General features: G+C 36.9%; 3 protein-coding genes across 3 annotated transcripts; 2 read left to right on the top strand and 1 right to left on the bottom strand.

Moving 5' to 3' along the window:
* The first annotated feature begins 290 nt into the window (after positions 1–290).
* ndufb11 (NADH:ubiquinone oxidoreductase subunit B11) lies at positions 291–1,831 on the top strand. The gene is made up of 3 exons (XM_019076469.2): positions 291–555; positions 820–953; positions 1,610–1,831. The coding sequence occupies exons 1-3, from the start codon at positions 364–366 to the stop codon at positions 1,737–1,739; spliced, it is 456 nt and encodes a 151-aa protein (XP_018932014.1). The 5' UTR covers positions 291–363; the 3' UTR covers positions 1,740–1,831.
* Positions 1,832–2,646: 815 nt separating this feature from the next.
* Positions 2,647–8,086, top strand: rhoaa (ras homolog gene family, member Aa). Its single transcript, XM_042729488.1, has 5 exons — positions 2,647–2,794; positions 4,811–4,966; positions 5,864–5,984; positions 6,121–6,251; positions 6,368–8,086. The coding sequence occupies exons 2-5, from the start codon at positions 4,811–4,813 to the stop codon at positions 6,539–6,541; spliced, it is 582 nt and encodes a 193-aa protein (XP_042585422.1). The 5' UTR covers positions 2,647–2,794; the 3' UTR covers positions 6,542–8,086.
* Positions 7,900–15,677, bottom strand: LOC109045975 (nudix hydrolase 24, chloroplastic-like). Its single transcript, XM_019063780.2, has 9 exons — positions 15,426–15,677; positions 14,595–14,974; positions 13,892–14,130; positions 11,203–11,266; positions 10,986–11,116; positions 9,688–9,806; positions 9,112–9,244; positions 8,811–8,907; positions 7,900–8,691 (listed from the first exon to the last, which is right to left on the bottom strand). Exons 2-9 carry the CDS (start codon positions 14,656–14,658, stop codon positions 8,645–8,647), a joined length of 894 nt encoding a protein of 297 aa, XP_018919325.1. The 5' UTR covers positions 14,659–14,974; positions 15,426–15,677; the 3' UTR covers positions 7,900–8,644.
* Between the last annotated feature and the right edge of the window lie 5,406 nt (positions 15,678–21,083).

Below are 21,083 nucleotides of genomic sequence, written 5' to 3'. Positions count from 1 at the left end.
AAGTACAGAAGAAGAGCTTATACAGAATAATATGAAAAGTACAGATGGTGTACTCTGCAGGGGTATATGTGTGTGCAGAGAGTACAGATAATATGATATAAATGTAAAATGAGAAAGATTAGTGAATTGAAAATTGCACATATGGGTTTGTAATGGTATTAAAAAAATAATTCGTAAACGTATGAAGTCGAAACGGAGGCACCTGCTGTTTGGCAATGGTTCCTACAACTGACCGTTCCTGCGTTATAATACATCCGCGACACCGGGTGGCGGTGAAGATCGCAGAAAACGTCTAGAACCTCATTTTAACCCGGAAAAAAATAACCTGGAGCAGTAGCTTCTGAGTACAGAGAATCGGGGAAAATGGCTTCACGCCTGAGCCGGATCTGGCCCACCCTGTACCGGGCTCGGTTGAGCTCAGCGCTCGGGAGCCGCTGCGTGTCGCAGACGCCGAAGTCCAGCGCGTCTGGAGCGGCGGTGGCGTCTGATCTGCAGCCCGTGTCTCCCGCTGCTCATGACAGTCATGCACACGCAGAGGTCAGCCCGTTTGAGAAGGTAAGTTAAGAGGACCACAAACTCATGTGTATGATGCAAGCAAAGTAATTATCAGTCGGTTAATTGACACGCGGGGGCTGCTCAATAAAATCTTAAAATCAGGACAGGTACATGTTTACATTGTGCACTGTATGATCCAACTCCATTTATTATATGCATGGGATTGCATATTGCAAAGCTGTGTCTGCTATGTTTCTGTTCTGTTGCTGCAGTGATGTTTGTGTAAACTTGTTTAAGTTTATAAATGGCAGATATTCTTTTCAGAATCCAGATTTCCATGGCTTCCATCATCATGACTCTTTTGTGGATGAATGGAACATGAGGTTGGCATTTTTCTTTGGCATTTCTGTGGCCATAGTTGTTGGAGGGACTTTCATCCACTATTTACCAGATCATGGGTAAGTAATTTTGCATGGAAATACAGTGACTGACCAATCAGAATCTAATATCCTTAATACATATGTTTTTATATGTCATGAGTGAACCATGAAATGTATAACTCAATTGTGAAGCTCCTCCTTTTCACTACTATGCAATTATATTTTGCACATTACTTCAGCTGAAATGTTTTGGAATGTATTATTCTATATTTGGGAAGAGTTTTGAGGACAGATGGTATCTATATCGATTATCCAGTCTGTTTGAATGTTTGAAGAAGAGCGTGATAATATTCTTGATGACTTTGTGCTGTAATTGTTCAAAAGGTTTTAAAAAAATAAATAATAACTAGGCATAAGATGAGGTCCCCAAAAAAACATGTGTAAGGGTTTATCTTGATTTTAAGACATACATCTCAATTTTGAAGCTTGGAAAAAATCATTTTGCTGTTAAATAGGGCAATGTGGAGGCTGAGTTTGCTGCGTTTATATCATTGTAATTTAAAGCTAGTTGTATCTTGACCTACATTTATTTGCTAATTAGTGGTTTGCTTCGATGCATTGGTCTCCAGTTGTGCATTTTCTGTTGTTTTATGTAATCTGAAGGAATAATGGTTTGCCATTTTCTTTAATCTAATGTCCATAATCTCCATCTCGATCATGTTTTTCTCCTCCAGTATGAGGCAGTGGGCTCGCCGGGAAGCTGAAAGGTTGATCAAACAGAGGGAAGCCGAGGGTCTTCCCCTCATGACTGACAATTATTACGATCCCAGCACCATTGTTCTGCCGTCCTCTGGAGAGGAGTAGACAACATTTTGTCAATAATTATCCTGTTAATTTGTGTTTCGTTGTACATTTGTCTCCCTTCAACTATGATGTAATAAAAATGTTATAATATAGTGGTTTGTGGTATTTTCAACTAATACTTGAAAAAGCATGAACCTGTAGAATTAGCTTTTTGTTTGCAAACGTATGGGTGTAACAAAGTTGAGTGTTTATGCATGTTTGTGCACATTTTATGTAATCTTTCTTATTTTAATGATTGCACTATTAACATGTAAGCATGTAAGGCTAAGGATTACAGTCAGGACCCAAGTATTTCTATGCTTTACAACAACTGAAAATAGCTGGTTTGTGGTGCAATATAATGTTGGGCATATAACCTAAAATATATATATATTTTAAATGGTATGTATCCTACCTCGGCTAAAATTTTAAGAAAGTTATGTTTTAAACAGGATTGTGAAAATGCAGAATCTAAAGAGAATATTTGTTTCAAAATTACATCAACACTTCAGATTTCAAGTCCAGAAGATAAGAAAAAGTAATATTATATTTATCTGTATCTTAAGACTATTTTCATAAGAAACTAAAATGGTCAATGAAGTCTTAAAACAAAAACAGAACCACATTTAATGCATTGTGTTGTTTTTACGAAGAAGCCAAATATATGAGTCGTTCAGTATTCGTTATTAAAGAAACAGAAATACTGTACACCTTTAGTGAAACATGAAAGAGCAGGAAATAAAGGAAGGGAAAATATATAATATATATTGAAGTAACTTGAACCCCATCAATATTATCTCCAAACATTACACTGTTTTAGGGCTAATTTTATATTGTCATATTTTATATTGTTTTTTAAATTAAGAGATGAGAAGAAAGTCTATTTCAACCAAAAAGTCATTCAAAAAAATATGTTGCTGTTTCCTGCTTTTTGACGTCACTCCAGCTTCTCTGCCTCTGATTGGTGGAAACTACTTTAATGGGTGTGTCTTAGCGGCGTGGCACCGTCTGCGGGGCGGGGCTTTGGGGTCGTACAGGAAAAGATAAAGAAAGCGAGGACGTCTGAAACAAAAACGGTAAATACTCACACAAAAACAACTCTGGTTTTTACAGTCGATATGTTTATTAGTTTCCCATACGGTTTAGAGCCAATACAACAGATTAGCAATTTTTAAAACCGCTCCACTGAGATAAAAGATGCCTTTTATATGCGACTAGCTCAGTGCTAAACGGCTAAGTGTGATGATGACGGAAACGGACGAACAACAAGATGCCGAACATGAGTTCATAATAGCATCAAACTCCGATGATCGCGACTGTAACACGTCTGGAATGTTTAATACTAGAATTGGTTTGTGGATCCAGTCGGATCTAATCCAAACGGTGCTCATTTTACACTTATTAGGGCGTGAGATGAGGCGTCCCAGTTAGCATAGGGAGTAAACCGGGGACTGATCCAGTTTGGTGCGGACATGCGGCTGTTATAATCACCATCTCTAATTTTCGTCTGCAATATAACACTCAGACCTTTAAACGGCTATTTTATGCCTCATTAAGCCTTCACTCTCGTTGAATCAACGGTTGTCTCATTGTTAAATGTGAAAGGTCACTTGAGCGACATTATTTTGACCTGACTGCAGTCAGCTGTTTCACAGCGAGTCCAAATGTATGTATAATGCTTTAATGTGTGTTTTGCCGGTGTTGATAAGTGAATTGAGTAGGGTGCGGTGTGTTGTGACAGCAGCTTGTAGGTGTGTGTGTGTGTGAGGAGGGGTTGATACTGCAGTGATATAATAACACAAGAACCCAGTCATTAAAATGGCTGAAATATAAATGTAGACATGGGGGAAGGAACCCTAATGAGCTCACTGGTTGTTTTATTTTAAAATATAAGACAGAAAAGGCCGGAGAGAAATTACTTGTTTCTAACTAAAAGCAATCAAGTTGGTTCGCAAGGAGCAGCACCATCCATGTTATTCCTAATGAGCCTATTGAGACTGATATGAAAATGCATTAGCTGAATTAAATGTGCTCACAACACAAGCTTTTCATTTATGAACATTACTCGCATTGTGGAGATGGATGCTGAATGTCAAATAAGCATTTATTACATATTTAATAAGCTTCTCCGGGGGGAAAAGAGGCTCATGTTCTTTATGTAGTTAAAATTAATATATATAACTTTTTCTGTCAAGCTGGATTCACACCCCTGGCTTCTATTGTTCCTCTCAAGACTCATATAAACAGCATTACATGAACCAGTTGTGCTCACAACACTCTCGTTAGTCCATGAACTTTACCCACTTACATTATTTTCATTGTGGTAAGAAAAGTGATGATTGTTAAATATCAAATGCTAAAATTAAATGCATAAATGCAAGTTCCGTCATAACCAGTAGTGTTCAATGGAACTAATGACTATAGTTAGCTAACGATGGTTTTGGGAAATGCACCCCTGATCAGTAGCTCTTTCAATAAATGTTATTAATCAAAATGGAAGTGTTCAATTCATGTTTTAATTATATGTGAAGTGTTTGTATAAAGAAAAGTGGGCTTGTATGTAACACAGGTGGCTTTAAATAGCGCACACAGTCTTTGTAAGTCCGCTCCAGACTCACACTTGCAAATCAAGCTCTTAATTTTGTTGGTTTATGACAACATACGTTTTTAGATAAGAGGTTATTATATTTGATTTAATACTGTTTTTGAGAATTTTTAATATTTCTGAATCATATTTAATCAAGACCGTTTTACAAAGTATCATAGAATTGGTTCCTGGTATGTTTTTCAGTTACTTTAGAATTCTGTACAAACACTGATATGTCAGAATAATGACAATATAGATATAGATGGTTAAATAATACTGCTGTATCCCTGGTTTACGTATTTTTTCAAGAATGTCTGGAGTACTTCCACACCTCAGAATTGCTCTTCAACATGAAACAGTAGAGGAGGGCAGGCATACACAAACAGTTCTCTATTTATCAAAAATGTTTGATTTATGTAATAAAAATGGTTGCCAATTCAAGTGTAGGAACAATTTCCACCTGCTTCCTGTAATTATTGGCTGATCTTTTTATTTTGTGTGACAGATGGCTGCAATTCGTAAGAAGCTTGTAATCGTTGGGGATGGAGCATGTGGAAAGACGTGTTTACTCATCGTTTTTAGTAAAGACCAGTTTCCTGAGGTCTACGTACCCACAGTGTTCGAGAACTATGTTGCTGATATTGAGGTGGACAGCAAACAGGTAAGAATGTCATCAAACCCAGAATCACCGCTGGTCTATTACAGCATTCATGTGTCTCTTCTGTAGCAATTTGAACTTCTGATGAAACAAGTAACTTCCTTAGATTGTTCATAAACTTCTTAATAGTGTTCTTCCTGTATTCTTATTTTTGCATTCTTATACAGAGTTAATTTGTTATGAATGGGGTTTATTTTGGGTCAACAGAGAGTGATTGATTGTCTTTTGCTTGTGTTGAAAAGCATTGTGTGCATCTGTGAAATGATTAACTACAATCATAATGTATTTATATGAACACATTATAGAAATATAGTTAAAATTTACAATATTCAACATACACTACCATTCAAAATCTTGGGGTCTGTAAGATTTTTAAATGTTTTTGAAAGAAGTCTCTTATGTTTACCAAGGCTGCATTTATTTGATTGAAAAATGAAGTAATATTTCAAAATAGTATTACAATTTAAAAACTATTTTCTATTTCTGTTTAAATATACATTTGTATTTTATTCATATGCTGATTTGCTGATCAAACATTTCTTCTTATTATCAATGTTGAAAACAGCTATTATAACATTATAAATATCTTTACTGTTGCTTTTGGCCAGTTGAGTGCATCCTTGCTGAATAAAATATTAATTCCTTAAAAAAAAACTTACAAACTTTTGAATGGTAGTTAACTATATATAAAAAATTGCATGTATTTTTGTGAATAATATTTGTGACACTGAACATGTGGACGTTGGATCAATCTCAAATATGATCATGAGACTTTACACAAACTTATGGAGTTCAGACAGCTCGAGTGCTGCTAAATGGTTAGAAATTCATGTTTATTTGTTCAGTCACTGTTTACACATTGTTATGCTGATAATATAATTTTGAACCATTTGTTGGCAGGTGGAACTGGCTCTATGGGATACAGCTGGACAAGAGGACTACGACAGGCTGAGGCCCCTGTCCTATCCAGACACTGATGTCATCCTCATGTGCTTTTCCGTAGACAGCCCTGACAGTTTGGGTGAGATCATCTTTTCTGGAGTGGCCAGACTTTAATATAACTTATATTTCAGCTTAATTTCAGTCTTTAAATATTTTATACTGTAAGACCACATTCCTATGGTCACCCTATTGAAAACCATACTCCATTCACACAGAGAATATCCCAGAAAAATGGACACCAGAGGTAAAACATTTCTGTCCAAATGTGCCAATAATTCTGGTGGGTAATAAAAAAGATTTACGGAATGATGATCACACTCGACGGGAGCTGCTAAAGATGAAACAGGTATGTGGGCTAACACTTTCTCTTTTTTATAAAACAGTTACTATATTTTTATGGAAATAACAGATAAAGTTATGTCAGTGTACTAATGCCCCGTCAATGCTTTCTCCCTTGAACAGGAACCAGTTAAACCAGAGGAAGGGCGAGACATGGCTAATCGCATCAATGCCTTCGGCTACCTTGAGTGTTCGGCTAAAACTAAGGAGGGCGTGAGGGAAGTGTTCGAAATGGCCACAAGAGCGGCGCTCCAAGCCAAAAAACGTGGCAAGAAAAATCCCTGCGTTTTGCTATAGAGAACGAGAGAGGAAAAGAAAAGAACGAGGGAGGGAAAGGGGTAACCAGACTAGGCCAAGGAAAATGAAAGAGCTATAAAAGTTCGCAAATAGAGGGAAGAAACGCCCCTAGTGTTAATTATGTACTCGGGGGTCAGGGAGGGTCATTTTCAATCCAGGCCAAAGGAAGCTACAGAAGATTGTAGGGACAACTGCACCGGCAAAAAGGGACTTAAACATTTTTATGGCCATCAGTCCTCTTTCAAATCAAGATTAGTTGACCTTAAGCCTTCAGACTGATCACAAGTGTAAGGATAGTGTGAATGTAGGGTAAAGATTGGTTTCACAGTGGCTCACAATCACTGATTGCTTTTGGGGTGGGATTATATGCGATGTATTCTTTGGCCCGTACCACATCTTCTGATTAGAAGGTTAGCACTGTTATCAAGAACAGAAACAAATGACTTGGTCTAAAAAGATTCCTTTTTTGGCACTAAGTGCATTATTCAGGGTGTAAAAGGCATTAGTTAGTACCCTACATCATTTATGCTACATGTCAAGCAGGGAGTTGTTTTTTGGATCAAGACATTGACTCCCATGATCCCCTTTATAAAGCTCCCAGGTGCCGTCTTATGTAAAACATTCACGCCTGATTTTCAAAAAGGTCTTTTTTCTTATGTTAACGCGCTAATACTGTTGGTTAACACAACTGGTTCCTCTGTGCCCTCCTGTCCTGTTGCAAAATTGGCGGTTTAGTCACTGGTTTTAAATAGCTGAAAGTAGTGGTAGTCTTACAATTCTTTATTCCAATAAGATTTAAATACATCTTGTACTTTTTTGCCATTTGCCTATAAAATTCAAAGTAAGATGCATCAAGCAATGATCATACTAATTCACCTCTTATTGTGAGTATTTTATGTGCTTGCTCATTTATTGTAAAAAAAAAAAAAAAAAGACAAAAACTTAACTGGGTTAATCAGCCCTCGTGGAGTTCAAGGCAAAACCACAGCTCTGTATGTTGACTGTCAGACACTGTTCGATTTTGGCCATATATATATAAGTTTTATAAAAGGTGACAGTAACATTATTTTTGCCCGTATTCCTCTTTGCCTGCATGACAGGCTTTTACTTGGTGTGTGGAAATACAAGTGATATTTCTTTATCTCACTGTATAAATCAAAAAACGCCCTCCATTTTCACTCCATTTGTTTTCTTTTTATTATTCCCCTCTTTTTCTCCTGTACTGTATTGTTTTTAATTTTTTTGTGAAATTCTACTGGCTTATACTATATCATTTTGTGCATATTTTACAAATTCTAGTATCTTTAGAATTTAAAGGTTTTAAAAGAAATAAAGAAGGAAAAAAGTAGCAAAAAATGTGATTTTGAGAGAGCTGTTTAATGCCATATTATTAAATGCAAGTCATTTCTTAGCAGAGATTCTGCATTTCATTGTAAGAAAAAAAAAAGCCTTTGATGCATCAATTATCTTTTGTATACCAGTGCATCTTTGGATTTCCACAGACTCATTTGAAATGTATTGAAAAAATAAATTCTTATGGGGTAACTTTGCTTGGGTCTTTATTCTGTGTCTCTTCTCCGGGTTATGTTTGCGTAGAATGTCTTCACCAGCAAGATGTGGTCTTCAGTAAACAAGTACACATGCTGACGATGTTAGAGGAGTTAAAAGCGGAGGTAGATAACTAAAAATACCGAAGTGTTGCAGGTTGACAGAAGTCTTAAAGGGTTAGTTCACCCAAAAATTTAAATTAGCCCATAAATTACTCACCCTCAAGTCATTCTGAATATGGATATGAATATTTTTCTTACAAAAACGCATCGATTTGCTACAGGAGGCCTTTGGTCACCCCCATAGCCATGTGAGACACTTTTTTTATGGATGGGCGCTTTTTATTTATTTCACTTCTTTTGGACAGATGCACCACAACACCCGCTGAGTACCATTAAACAGCTTGAAAGATCAAAGACAATTTTTAATATAACTCCGACTGGATTCGTCTGAAAGAAGACAGTCATATACACCTAGGATGACTTGAGGGTGAGTAATTTATGGGCTAATTTTCATTTCTGGGTGAACTAACCCTTTAACACCAACAGTCAATTTTTACAGTGATCTATGCAATCCAGCGACAAATTCATGATAATAGGGCTCTGAAATGAGAGAAAAACGTAAGTCACAGCCTTTCTCGTGTTAAACTTCCCATTTAAATGTACATGCAATTAAGTTCTAATCTCAAATTCTAACATCTGACCTCTAGTGTGTAACAAACCTGAGTCTGGCTCAATGATGGCATGTCTGATGAGAAAGTCCAGAACCACCATGGCACAGTTTGGCTTAAACTCCTCACTGACCAAGAGATCTTTTACCTGAAATCAACAAATGACACAGAGGAGAATGGGGGTAAGACGTATCACCCCTTAGTCTAGGAAACTACATATATTTTAGAAAGCTGCCAGAGAGAAAAGTAACAATTTTTAATGCTAAAACACTTTTTTTCTGCATATCTCAGCTATTCTTATATAAAACACATCACATAGCATTCAAACCTAAAATCAATGGGATGCCTTCACCTTCTCTATTGGATAGTAGTAAAATGCTTGCACTTCTCCGTCTCCAATATGAGGCTGAAAATTGAGAGGCAGCTCTAAATCAAAGACAAACTGACACTCAGGAAATATTCCTTCATCATCTTCGTAGGTGTAGCTACAGAGAAGACAGAGGGAGGCATGAATTGGAGATTGAAGATCGCAGAACGTATTTCAATTTAGCTAAACATAGTAAACTGTTTCCAGGCAGAAATGATGTCTGTGACAGGCATTCATGTCTTTGAGGCTATATAAAACTTGAATTTTGGTCATCTTCATTTGTGCGCACTGAATATTTCTCTGGAAACCTGCCAGTTGGAAGCTATTTCTGGCATTTCTGCTGTATTAACCAGTCTCTCTTGCAGGAGAGTTGAGAGAGTTTATATCTACCCTGGTATCTGGGAAAGGTTTTGAACAGAGAAAAACTGTAACATGCATCTTTAATCTTAAAATTCAGCAGTTAGCAATTGCTTTTGTGCTTTGTAAACTATTTTTAATGACCTAACCTAAATAGTGGTATAGAAATAATAAAAACAACAATAAAAAAAAGGGATTAAGCACCTCACAGTTCCCACAGGACGCGCTTGCTCTGCCAGTCCTGGAGGGATGCAGGCCTCCTCTTCACACTCTTTTACCATGGTATGCCTTACACTACATCCTGCTGCCAGTCCTCCAGCCGCCTGAGTGATAAATCAAATCCTTTAAAGACCCCATTACTTCAAAATGGGAGATTTGTGGCTTTTAGTCAGTGTTTGTAAGCTCTGAGGTCATCTTTAAAAACACACTGTACTAATTTATAGCAGATATACACAATTTATTACTCTTACATAAATTATTTTATACTCTACTGTTCAAAAGTTTAGGCTCGGTCTTATTTTTTTAAAAAGAAGTGTCTAATGCTAATCAAGACTGCATTTATTTGATTAAAATACAGTAAAAATAGTGAAATATTTTTCCAATTTAAAATAACTTTTCTATTTTAATATATTTTAAAATGTAATTTATTACTGCGTTGGTAAGCCTGAATTTTCTGCAGGCATTACTCCTGTTTTCAGTGTCACATGATCTGAAATCATTCAAATATGCTAATTTGGTGCACAAAATTCTTATTATTTTTTTATATATATTATCAATGTTGAAAACAGTTGTGCTGCTCAACATGCTTATTTTTTTCAGGATTCTAGAGGAATAAAAAGTTCAAAGAACAGCATTTATTTCAAATACAAATCTTTTGTAACATTATAAATGTCTTTACTGTCACGTTAAATAGTTTAATACTTGCTGAATAAAAGCATTAATTAAAACAAATCTTACGGTCCCCAAACTTTTGAACAGAAGTGTATGTTTAAATGGTCCAACTTCCTCAAAAGTCAACGTTTTTTATTGTCATATATACAGGGTACATCATATTACAATTAAAGTCTTAGTTGGGAAATTCCCGCATGTAAAGACAGCAATGCAATGTGCAAGAATTAAAAATGGTGCAAACATAACTTGCATAAACAACAGACTTACAAAACCCCACAGAAAGGCAGAATACAATACATAAGTGTTTAAAATGTTGTATGTACTTGAATGTATTAAGTCATTAAACGGCAGCAGTATAAATGTAGCATTAACATAACTAGATAAATCCCTGAGGTACTGTACTGAAGTAAAAAAAAGTACTGAAATAAAGAGTGATACGACAAGTGATCCGACATGAGACATGACTGGTTAAGTTAAATGAGAGTGTAATGTGAAGGAGTCATAGATTTAAGTGTTAAAAGTAACAGTATGATTCAACCTACTGATGACTCAACCTGTTTGGTGTGTCACTTGTTGTTATGAGCTGATTAATTAGTTTATTAATAAATTACCATGTTGTCAAGTCTTCCTGGATATGTCTGTTTGGTCAGAGATCGTCGAGCCAGCCACATATTAAGGTTGCCACTTGAATCCTGAGTGTAGCCATTGACATGGACACCATACCGTTTCACTCCAAACAGACCTGTTTTGACCATTATTTAGAAACAGCTTTAAGTGTCACTCTCTGTGACAAAGTAGAAGCATGAAATTAATATTTCATTAACATACTTGTAGCTGCTCTCTCCATATACATCAGCGGAGGGTCGCAATACCTGGGCATCACAGCATATTGCTGAAAATAAAATACACTCTGATAATTGTGAAAAATCCAGAGGTCTTATTTATAAAATACATGTATGATCGGATTGGATCCCAAATTCCATGAAGTTCATCCTATATCAAAAGTTAGGAACAAATCAGAATTTGCAGGAACGGCTATGAAAATGTCTGTATGCATAACTTAAGGGCATGAGTAGAAATTTTTTACCAGTAATTAAAGTAATCCAATTTTAATTAAGTAAATAATCCATTCCAATTTCATGTTTATTATAGTGCAAAGATAAACAGATAATCACAATATGCATTAATATTATTATAAAATACAAAAATCATTATTTCCGATAGTTGCCAGGGCAATATTTCTCATTTTTGTTTAGTTTGATTTGTTTACTTGATGTACTTAACTAAAACTGAATTAAAAATTAATTAAAACTATGTATGTATATGTATATGTATGTATATATATAATGTATATATACATATATACAGGTCCTTCTCAAAAAATTAGCATATTGTGAAAAAGTTCATTATTTTCCATAATGTAATGATAAAAATTAAACTTTCAAATATTTTAGATTCATTGCACACCAACTGAATATTTCAGGTCTTTTATTGTTTTTAATACTGATGATTTTGGCATACAGCTCATGAAAACCCAAAATTCCTATCTCAAAAAATTAGCATATCATGAAAAGGATCTCTAAACGAGCTATTAACCTAATCATCTGAATCAACTAATTAACTCTAAACACCTGCAAAAAAATCCTGAGGCTTTTAAAAAACTCCCAGCCTGGTTCATTACTCAAAACCGCAATCATGGGTAAGACTGCCCGACCTGACTGCTGTCCAGAAGGCCATCATTGACACCCTCAAGCGAGAGGGTAAGACACAGAAAGAAATTTCTGAACGAATAGGCTGTTCCCAGAGTGCTGTATCAAACCTCAGTGGGAAGTCTGTGGGAAGGAAAAAGTGTGGCAAAAAACGCTGCACAACGAGAAGAGTTGACCGGACCCTGAGGAAGATTGTAGAGAGAAGGACCGATTCCAGACCTTGGGGGACCTGCGGAAGCAGTGGACTGAGTCTGGAGTAGAAACATCCAGAGCCACCGTGCACAGGCGTGTGCTTTTGAACCAGAAACAGCGGCAGAAGCGCATGACCTGGGCTACAGAGAAGCATTGGACTGTTGCTCAGTGGTCCAAAGTACTTTTTTTTTTCGGATGAAAGCAAATTTTGCATGTCATTCGGAAATCAAGGTGCCAGAGTCTGGAGGAAGACTGGGGAGAAGGAAATGCCAAAATGCCTGAAGTCCAGTGTCAAAGTACCCACAGTCAGTGATGGTCTGGGGTGCCATGTCAGCTGCTGGTGTTGGTTCACTGTGTTTTATCAACGGCAGGGTCAATGCAGCTAGCTATCAGGAGATTTTGGAGCACTTCATGCTTCCATCTGCTGAAAAGCTTTATGGAGATGAAGATTTCGTTTTTCAGCACAACCTGGCACCTGCTCACAGTGCCAAAACCACTGGTAAATGGTTTACTGACCATGGTATTACTGTGCTCAATTGGCCTGCCAACTCTCCTGACCTGAAACCCATAGAGAATCTGTGAGATATTGTGAAGAGAAAGTTGAGAGATGCAAGACCCAACACTCTGGATGAGCTTAATGCCGCTATCGAAGCATCCTGGGCCTCCATAACACCTCAGCAGTGCCACAGGCTGATTGCCTCCATGCCACGCCGCATTGAAGCAGTCATTTCTGCAAAAGGATTCCCGACCAAGTATTGAGTGCATAACTGAACATAATTATTTGAAGGTTGACTTTTTTGTATTAAAAACACTTTTCTTTTATTGGTCGGATGAAATATGCTAATTTTTTGAGATAGGAATTTTGGGTTTTCATGAGCTGTATGCCAAAATCATCAGTATTAAAACAATAAAAGACCTGAAATATTTCAGTTGGTGTGCAATGAATTTAAAATATAAAAGTTTAATTTTTTATCATTACATTATGGAAAATAATGAACTTTTTCACAATATGCTAATTTTTTGAGAAGGACCTGTATATATATATATATATATATATATATGTATGTATATATATATATATTAAGCAAAAACTACTTTTAAAAAAAGACAAAAAAACTTGAACTAAAATTAAAATGGAATTGGAAAAATAAATATTCAAAATATGAATAAAACTATAATAGTATCTCAGTTACACTAAAGTAGCACTGCAATGTATACAGTGGGATGCATTTAGGAAAACATTTTGTACATATGGACATTTCATAAATTGTTTGTAGGAACATTTTTGAAAAATTGTCATACATCAACGTTTAGGATCATTCTTAGGACATCTTTATAAATGAGGCCTCTAGTTATGAAATCACCAAAGTTTTAAAAATGACCCTGTAGTGAATTATTCTGAGTTGTTTTTTTTTTTATTTAATACAAATTGATGGCATGATGTGTTGTTTTATAGGATAGGGTGAGGGTGGCTTGAAAATCATGTGCATGGAGCAAATAATCCCCATTAATAAAAAATAAAACATTGCTCATTATTTTTGACATCGGAAGGAACTGACACACAACTGTAAGGATGAAGATAGGCAATTATCTAGCAAGTACCAGAGATGTCTTACCTCATCTCTCCAGCCTATGAGACAGGTGAATGTTGCCTCTCTCCTCAGCTCCTGCAAGACCTCATCCACAGCCACTGATCTGCTCTCAAAAGTGTCAAGACCGGAGCTGAAGGTTATAGTGCTCCCGTATGGTCTGAAGACAGCAGGAAAACGACCAAGAATTGATTCTACTCTTGGGGAAATCCATCCAACCTGTTCTCCAGCCACCTCAAAACGTAGACAGCTCTCTAAACTAGAACCTGGTGTAAAAGAATGCATTGATGTTGAGTAAATGAATGCATTTGTATATGAATTCTACATGTATATTATCATATTATTTTAGTCAATGATAACAAAAAATAAAGTAATAACATGTTTTCCTTTAATACAAGTACACAGAAGTTCAAAAAGGTTTTCAAACATTTAAGGTAACAAATGTACATTAATTATTATTTACAAATATTATTTTTGAGGTTTTCTTGAGTTTTTAATAAATTCAACTTGAGTCATGGATATCAATAAGTCTTTACTCGTTACAAATATTTTAATTCACAATTGAAAACATGTTCATAATAAAAATAAAAGCTTTTGTCAGCATGAGTTGAATTTTAATGTATCTTACAGATAAAGTAAGCTTTCATTGACTTATATATCACATATGCATTCCTGCTGGATCACATGCATATGGTTGTTCTGTCATATGATTCTTTTAATATTTCCCCACCTGGTAAATGAAAGTTATTCATTCGACGCAGGAGTTGTAGCATTTTCTCCGACCACGAAGCCATTTTGTCGATTTCACACGTGGACCAGTTAACTGTCCGTTCAGAAAGCGTGCATTATGATTTTGGGGATTTGCGCTTGATTTGCCGTTCACATGCTGTCATACGCCCACGGGCTTTCTGCTCGCCTCCATTGTTGCAGTTCCTGTTGATGTGAGCGCTGATTGGTTCGCAGGTTCTGCTGATCTGCGCGCTGATTGGTTGAAGCTCTATGACGAGACTTGAAGGGCTATGACGAGTGTTGCTCATATGTGTTTCTCCACCAGAGGGCGAATGTAGATCAAAACAAAGGCCACTCAGAGAATGTTACTGGACCAAAATACTGTGTAATGAATGATGAAAGGTCATGTTAGTCCTCCATATGCGATGCAAAACGTATACTGATAATGTATGTTATATGGGTCAGTCATTTTTTCGAGTTCACCTCATATAATCTTTGTGAATCAGCTTTGGCTTGTGGCTTGACACAGATAGGGAGGTAAGATCGGTTTATATACCACCCTTTTGTGATTGACAGTATTAGATGTACACGATCGTTCGTTTATAAGTCTATAAAAAGTGACAATTTGGTTAAAACAATCTAATATGGATGGCAAAGTAGTGTACGTCACGACCCATTGAGTTTTTCATTGTTTGGGACTTTACATGGATTGCTCCTCCAGGCAAAAACAAAGCCGTGAAATATTAACCACAATTTCCGCCAAAATGCTTAACTTAAAATATATTTTTGTTACTACCAGTGCCAAAAATGTAATTCATTCATACATACATACATATTAGGGCTGTAGTACTCGAGACATTTTTCTATCGTCTTGGACTCGTTGGTGTTTGCTCTCGGACTTGTCTCGGACTTGGTCAGTGGACTCGCCAAGTCAAGCAGAATTTGTTTTTCTCCTTCAAAACAAAACCACATTTGCATGTCGCGCCTGAAGACGTGTGGAAAACGCTAGGCGCGCCGCTTTCTCCTTTTTTCCAAAGCGCTCTGTGTTGCGCTCCCGTGGCGTCTGCCGTTGCTAAGCAACCATGACCTGCTCTCCATGAAGACGCTGAAGTTTCAGCAAAGAATAAATGGATTTCCAGCACTAAAAATGCCTTGCAGTAGCTCTGCTAACAAATTCATTTTAAAATGGCTATCCTTGTACAGCTATGATCAGCTGTTTCTCCGTCTTGGCTTAGCTTTCAATTTTGTTACGGGAAAGGATGAAGCTGATTCGTTGATTCTTGTCACATGACCTTGCTGGTTCTGAAAAGTTTAGATGTTTCTAATTTAATTTTCTACCTGTTAGATTGTGTTTTATTAACGTCTACACCTATCCCAGCCTTAAACTTACCCTTTACAATAACGAAATACTAATTAATGTTTTACAGTATGACAAAAATTACGCTGTATTTATGTGCGCATGCCCAGTAGAGCCAAACGTATCCCTTCTAGCCTTAACTGCGCGCATGCGTCATATCCCGAGGTTTGCGCGTGTGTGTGCTGCGCCAAGGCATCAGTCATTTTAATTTTTGACCACAGACATAATGTCAGCAAACAGCAGCATCATAAAGTAAATAAAATGTAAATAAAGTACATAAAAAATAATTTGACCCTACAGCTCCAAACTCGGTCCTAGAGGGCCGGTGTCCTTTAGAGTTTAGCTCCCTCCAACCCTAATTAAACACTCTTGAACCAGCTAATCAAGCTCTTACTAGACACACTAGAAACTTCCAGATAGTGTTAAGGCCAGTTGGAGCTAAACTCTGCAGGGCATTGGCCCTCCAGGATCTAGTTTGGAGACCCCTGTGTAACGGAGGCCAGTGGCTGCAGTCATTTAGCCTCCTTGTTAGTGTGTCCGCCTCCCATGCCGGAAACCCGGGTTCGAGGAGCGAGTACGAGGTGTGGCGGTGAGGACCCGGGGGACAAGCGAAAAATTGCTGCCAAGACCCGGATAGGCGTGAGGTTTAGGGGGGTGAGTGTAACGGAGGCCAGCGAGTAGGTGCTGTGCAGGTACACCTCACTCCCCTGATCTCAAGAGATGCACTAGCGACTGACGCTAGTGGCTGCAGTCATTTAGCCTCCTTGTTAGTGTGTCTCCCATGCCGGAGACCCGGGTTCGAGGCCCACTCGGAGCGAGTACGAGGTGTGGTGGTGAGGACCCGGGGGAGAGGGGTTACACCTGTCCTACAGAGTTGTTACTTTGCACATGCTTTTTGAACATTACAAATAATGATGTAAAATTATTTTCTTAGAATAGGAGATAGGCTGTCTCTCGCATCACATGCATTATCAGTAGTTAAGTATGTGGTCTTGAAGAGGATCCTTTTTTTCTCTCATTTGGACTCAGTCTTGACTTGGACTCGAAACTTTTGGACTTGGACTTGACTTGGACTCAAACCTCTTTGGACTCGGTCTTGACTAGTCCTGGTCTTGGACTTGTCTTGGACTCGACAAAGCTGGACTTGACTACAGCTCTAACATACATACTACAGTGTTAGGGAAATTTACTTTTAAAAGTAATGCATTATAATAATGAGTTACTCCTTAAAGAGTAACTTATTCCACTTAGTTGCTTTGCATTACATTACTTTTGCGTTACTTTTTCTCATCTGGGCTGGGCTTGCTTGTAAGTTATATTTTTGGCATATGTAAAAGCCGTATTTAACTTTATTGCATATTAAATTATTGCAGGTTTGCGGCATATTCTAAGTTTGCATTTAAGTTTTTATTCATTTTGAGGAATACTAAATCAGTTTTTGTGCAAGTGAGCATGTTCACATTTAGTACAGAGCTACAGTAACCATTGTATTTACACACTGCACTTACTGCAGATCTTTCTCAATATGAGAACTGGAGAGCTGTTAGTCAATAAATGGGAAAACAAAGTAGCTGGTGTTACTTATTTAAAAAAGTAACTTTTACTGTAAATTGAAAAGTAATGCATTACTTTACTACTTACTTGAAAAAAGGAATCTGATTAAGTTACTTGTAATGTGTTACCCCCCAACACTGTACATTCATACAACCAATCACTCCCCAGAACTGATTTAAAACATGTTCTACCATATATATATTTTTCTAATATGTTAGAAAATAAATAAATAAAGAAAATAAAGCTCACTGCACATTTTAAATATCAGGGTTAAAAATTTGCTTGTTTTTTTTTTTTTTTTTGACTCAAGCTCTGTATCATATCCATGCTCAGGCATAGATATATTAGATATAGCACTGCTTTTGTGCCTGTGAGCAATAGGATTTATCCAAAGCCTAACAAAGAGATCCATTACAGATACAGACAGCGAGAAAGAAGGACAGTAAAAATGTTGGTTATATTGCATCGCTGTAATCTGCACCATAATCTTAGGGTCAGATCTCGCCCTCTGAGCACTAAAAATATACAGACAGTAATCACTGGTGTTAGAGGCTGAGAAGTATCTGGTGGTAGGCGGCTTTTTAATGAGTCAAGAAAAGCAAACTTTTCCCAAATGCACACAGCTAGAGAAGAGATAAACAGAAGAGATGCATTTCTTTGCAGGGGTTGCTTTCTATCATTCTATCTTTCTATCTATCTATCTATGGTTCTTTTGTCCTGTCGTTCTATCATCTATCGTTATGTCTTTCCATTGTTCTATCATTGTTCTGTCTATCTGTCATTCTGTCATTCTATCTATCTAGAGTCAGTCACGTTCTCTAAACAGTCTGGGTGGTAGATTTATCATGTTCTCGACAGGCTTGGCTCCAGCCATGTGTGTGGATGGATGGGGAATTCTAGGAAAAAGTAAACACTGATTCTCACGTTGTCATGAAGAAAATGAACACACTAGACTGTTTGCTGTCTGAGGTTGGCTTACTTCAGTTGTATATCAAACTGTATTTTTGGAAGCCTCTTTATATACGGTCTCATTCCAAAAGCGGACCACAGATGAAGGATGTTGCTAAAATGATTTCTGTGTTATTTGTTTGTGATATTTATATCTAATCTGTTTTTTGGTCGGACTCTGAGCAGGTGAACGAGGTAAACCCAAAGGCAGGAAGATGTGGGTGGTGTTGTTTGCCTGTTTAAAATTATTGTTTGTCTTCATGGACATTCAGAGATTTTATTTTTGAATGAAAGACAGGAAGTTCTGGGCATGTCTTGTGGGGGTGTATTACTTCAAATTGCTTAATAATTTTCTGTGTGGGAGGCAAAAACAAAGAAAGGCTATATCAAACTGAAGTGTAGGAGATGCAAACAGAATTAAGTAGAACTAAATTACTTATTTGTCCGAGCCTGCTCCAAACACATTTTATATAATCAAAACAAGCTTACACTTGTGTGCTAATGTTGTGCTGACCACATTTTCTTGCACTGATTAAGGTCCATATTCTGAAAGGCCTTTATTCTGATAAAGAGGTTTATATGCTTCATGGTTATTGGAATATTCCTGTATACACTGTAATTTACACACAAGACATCTATTAATGTTAGTTTGTGAAATGTGTTTAGCACCTAAAAGTACAAATGAATATTTTGTTAAATGCATATTCTGAATAAGATATTTACATGATAAAGAATTATGTAATAATTATTATTATTTTGATTGTTAGATGTATTGTGGAATATTTTCTTAATTAGGTTATTTCAGTCTGTTTATGTGACTTGTACTTAATTAGATTAATATACAATACAGTTCAAAAGTTTCAGGTCACTAAGATTTTTTAATATTTTAATTCCGTTTTAAAGTATTTAATTTAAAATACTTTAAAATGAATGCTTATTCAGCTAGTATATATACAAACCCGATTCCAAAAAAGTTGGGACACTGTACAAATTGTGAGTAAAAAAGAAATGGAATAATTTACAAATCTCATAAACTTATATTTTATTCACAATAGAATATAGATAACATATCAAATGTTAAAAGTGAGACATTTTGAAATGTCATGCCATATATTGGCTCATTTTGGATTTCATGAGAGCTACACATTCCAAAAAAGTTGGGACAGGTAGCAATAAGAGGCCAGAAAAGTTAAATGTACATATAAGGAACAGCTAGAGGACCAATTTGCAACTTATTAGGTCAATTGGCAACATGTTTGGGTATAAAAAGAGCCTCTCAGAGTGGCAGTCTCTCTCAGAAGTCAAGATGGGCAGAGGATCACCAATTCCCCCAATCCTGCGGCGAAATAGTGGAGCAATATCAAAAGGTATTTGAGTTTGAATCATCTACAGTGCATAATATCATCCAAAGATTCAGAGAATCTGGAACAATCTCTGTGCGTAAGGGTCAAGGCCGGAAAACCATACTGGATGTCCGTGATCTTCGGGCCCTTAGACGGCACTGCATCACATACAGGAATGCTACTGTAATGGAAATCACAACATGGGCTCAGGAATACTTCCAGAAAACATTATCGGTGAACACAATCCACCGTGCCATTCGCCGTTGCCGGCTAAAACTCTAGTTCAAAAAAGAAGCCATATGTAAACATGATCCAGAACGGAGCCGTTTTCTCTCTGGGCCAAGGCTCATTTAAACTGGACTGTGGCAAAGTGGAAAACTGTTCAGTGGTCAGACGAATCTAAATTCGAAGTTCTTTTTGGAAAACTGGGATGCCATGTCATCCGGACTAAAGAGGACAAGGACAACCCAAGTTGTTATCAGCGCTCAGTTCAGAAGCCTGCATCTCTGATGGTACGGGGTTGCATGAGTGTGTGTGGCATGGGCAGCTCACACATCTGGAAAGGCACCATCAATGCTGAAAGGTATATCCAAGTTCTAGAACAACATATGCTCCCATCCAGACGTCGTCTCTTTCAGAGAAGACCTTGCATTTTCCAACATGACAATGCCAGACAACATACTGCATCAATTACAACATCATGGCTGCGTAGAAGAAGGATCCGGGTACTGAAATGGCCAGCCTGCAGTCCAGATCTTTCACCCATAGAAACATTTGGCGCATCATAAAGAGGAAGATGCGACAAAGAAGACCTAAGACAGTTGAGCAACTAGAAGCCTGTATTAGACAAGAATGGGACAACATTCCTAAACTTGAGCAACTTGTCTCCTCAGTCCCCAGACGTTTACAGACTGTTATAAAAAGAAGACGGGATGCCACACAGTGGTAAACATGGCCTTGTCCCAACTTTTTTGAGATGTGTTGATGCCATGAAATTTTAAAATCAACTTATTTTTCCCTTAAAATAATAAATTTTCTCAGTTTAAACATTTGATATGTCATCTATTCTGAATAAAAAATAAAAAATTGAAACTTTGAACCACCACATCATTGCATTCTGTTTTTATTCACAATTTGTACAGTGTCCCAACTTTTTTGGAATCGGGTTTGTAGTAAAATGTGACATTAAATATTTCTATTTCAAATAAACATTTTTTTTTTTTATTTTTTTTTACTTTCTATTTATCAGAGGTTTTTTTTTTTTCAGTTTTTTTTAATATTAAGCAGC

The sequence above is a fragment of the Cyprinus carpio genome, chromosome B8 (genome assembly GCF_018340385.1).
Source record: "Cyprinus carpio isolate SPL01 chromosome B8, ASM1834038v1, whole genome shotgun sequence".
Lineage (NCBI taxonomy): Eukaryota > Metazoa > Chordata > Actinopteri > Cypriniformes > Cyprinidae > Cyprinus > Cyprinus carpio.
This window is presented reverse-complemented; position numbering and strand designations above follow the sequence as displayed.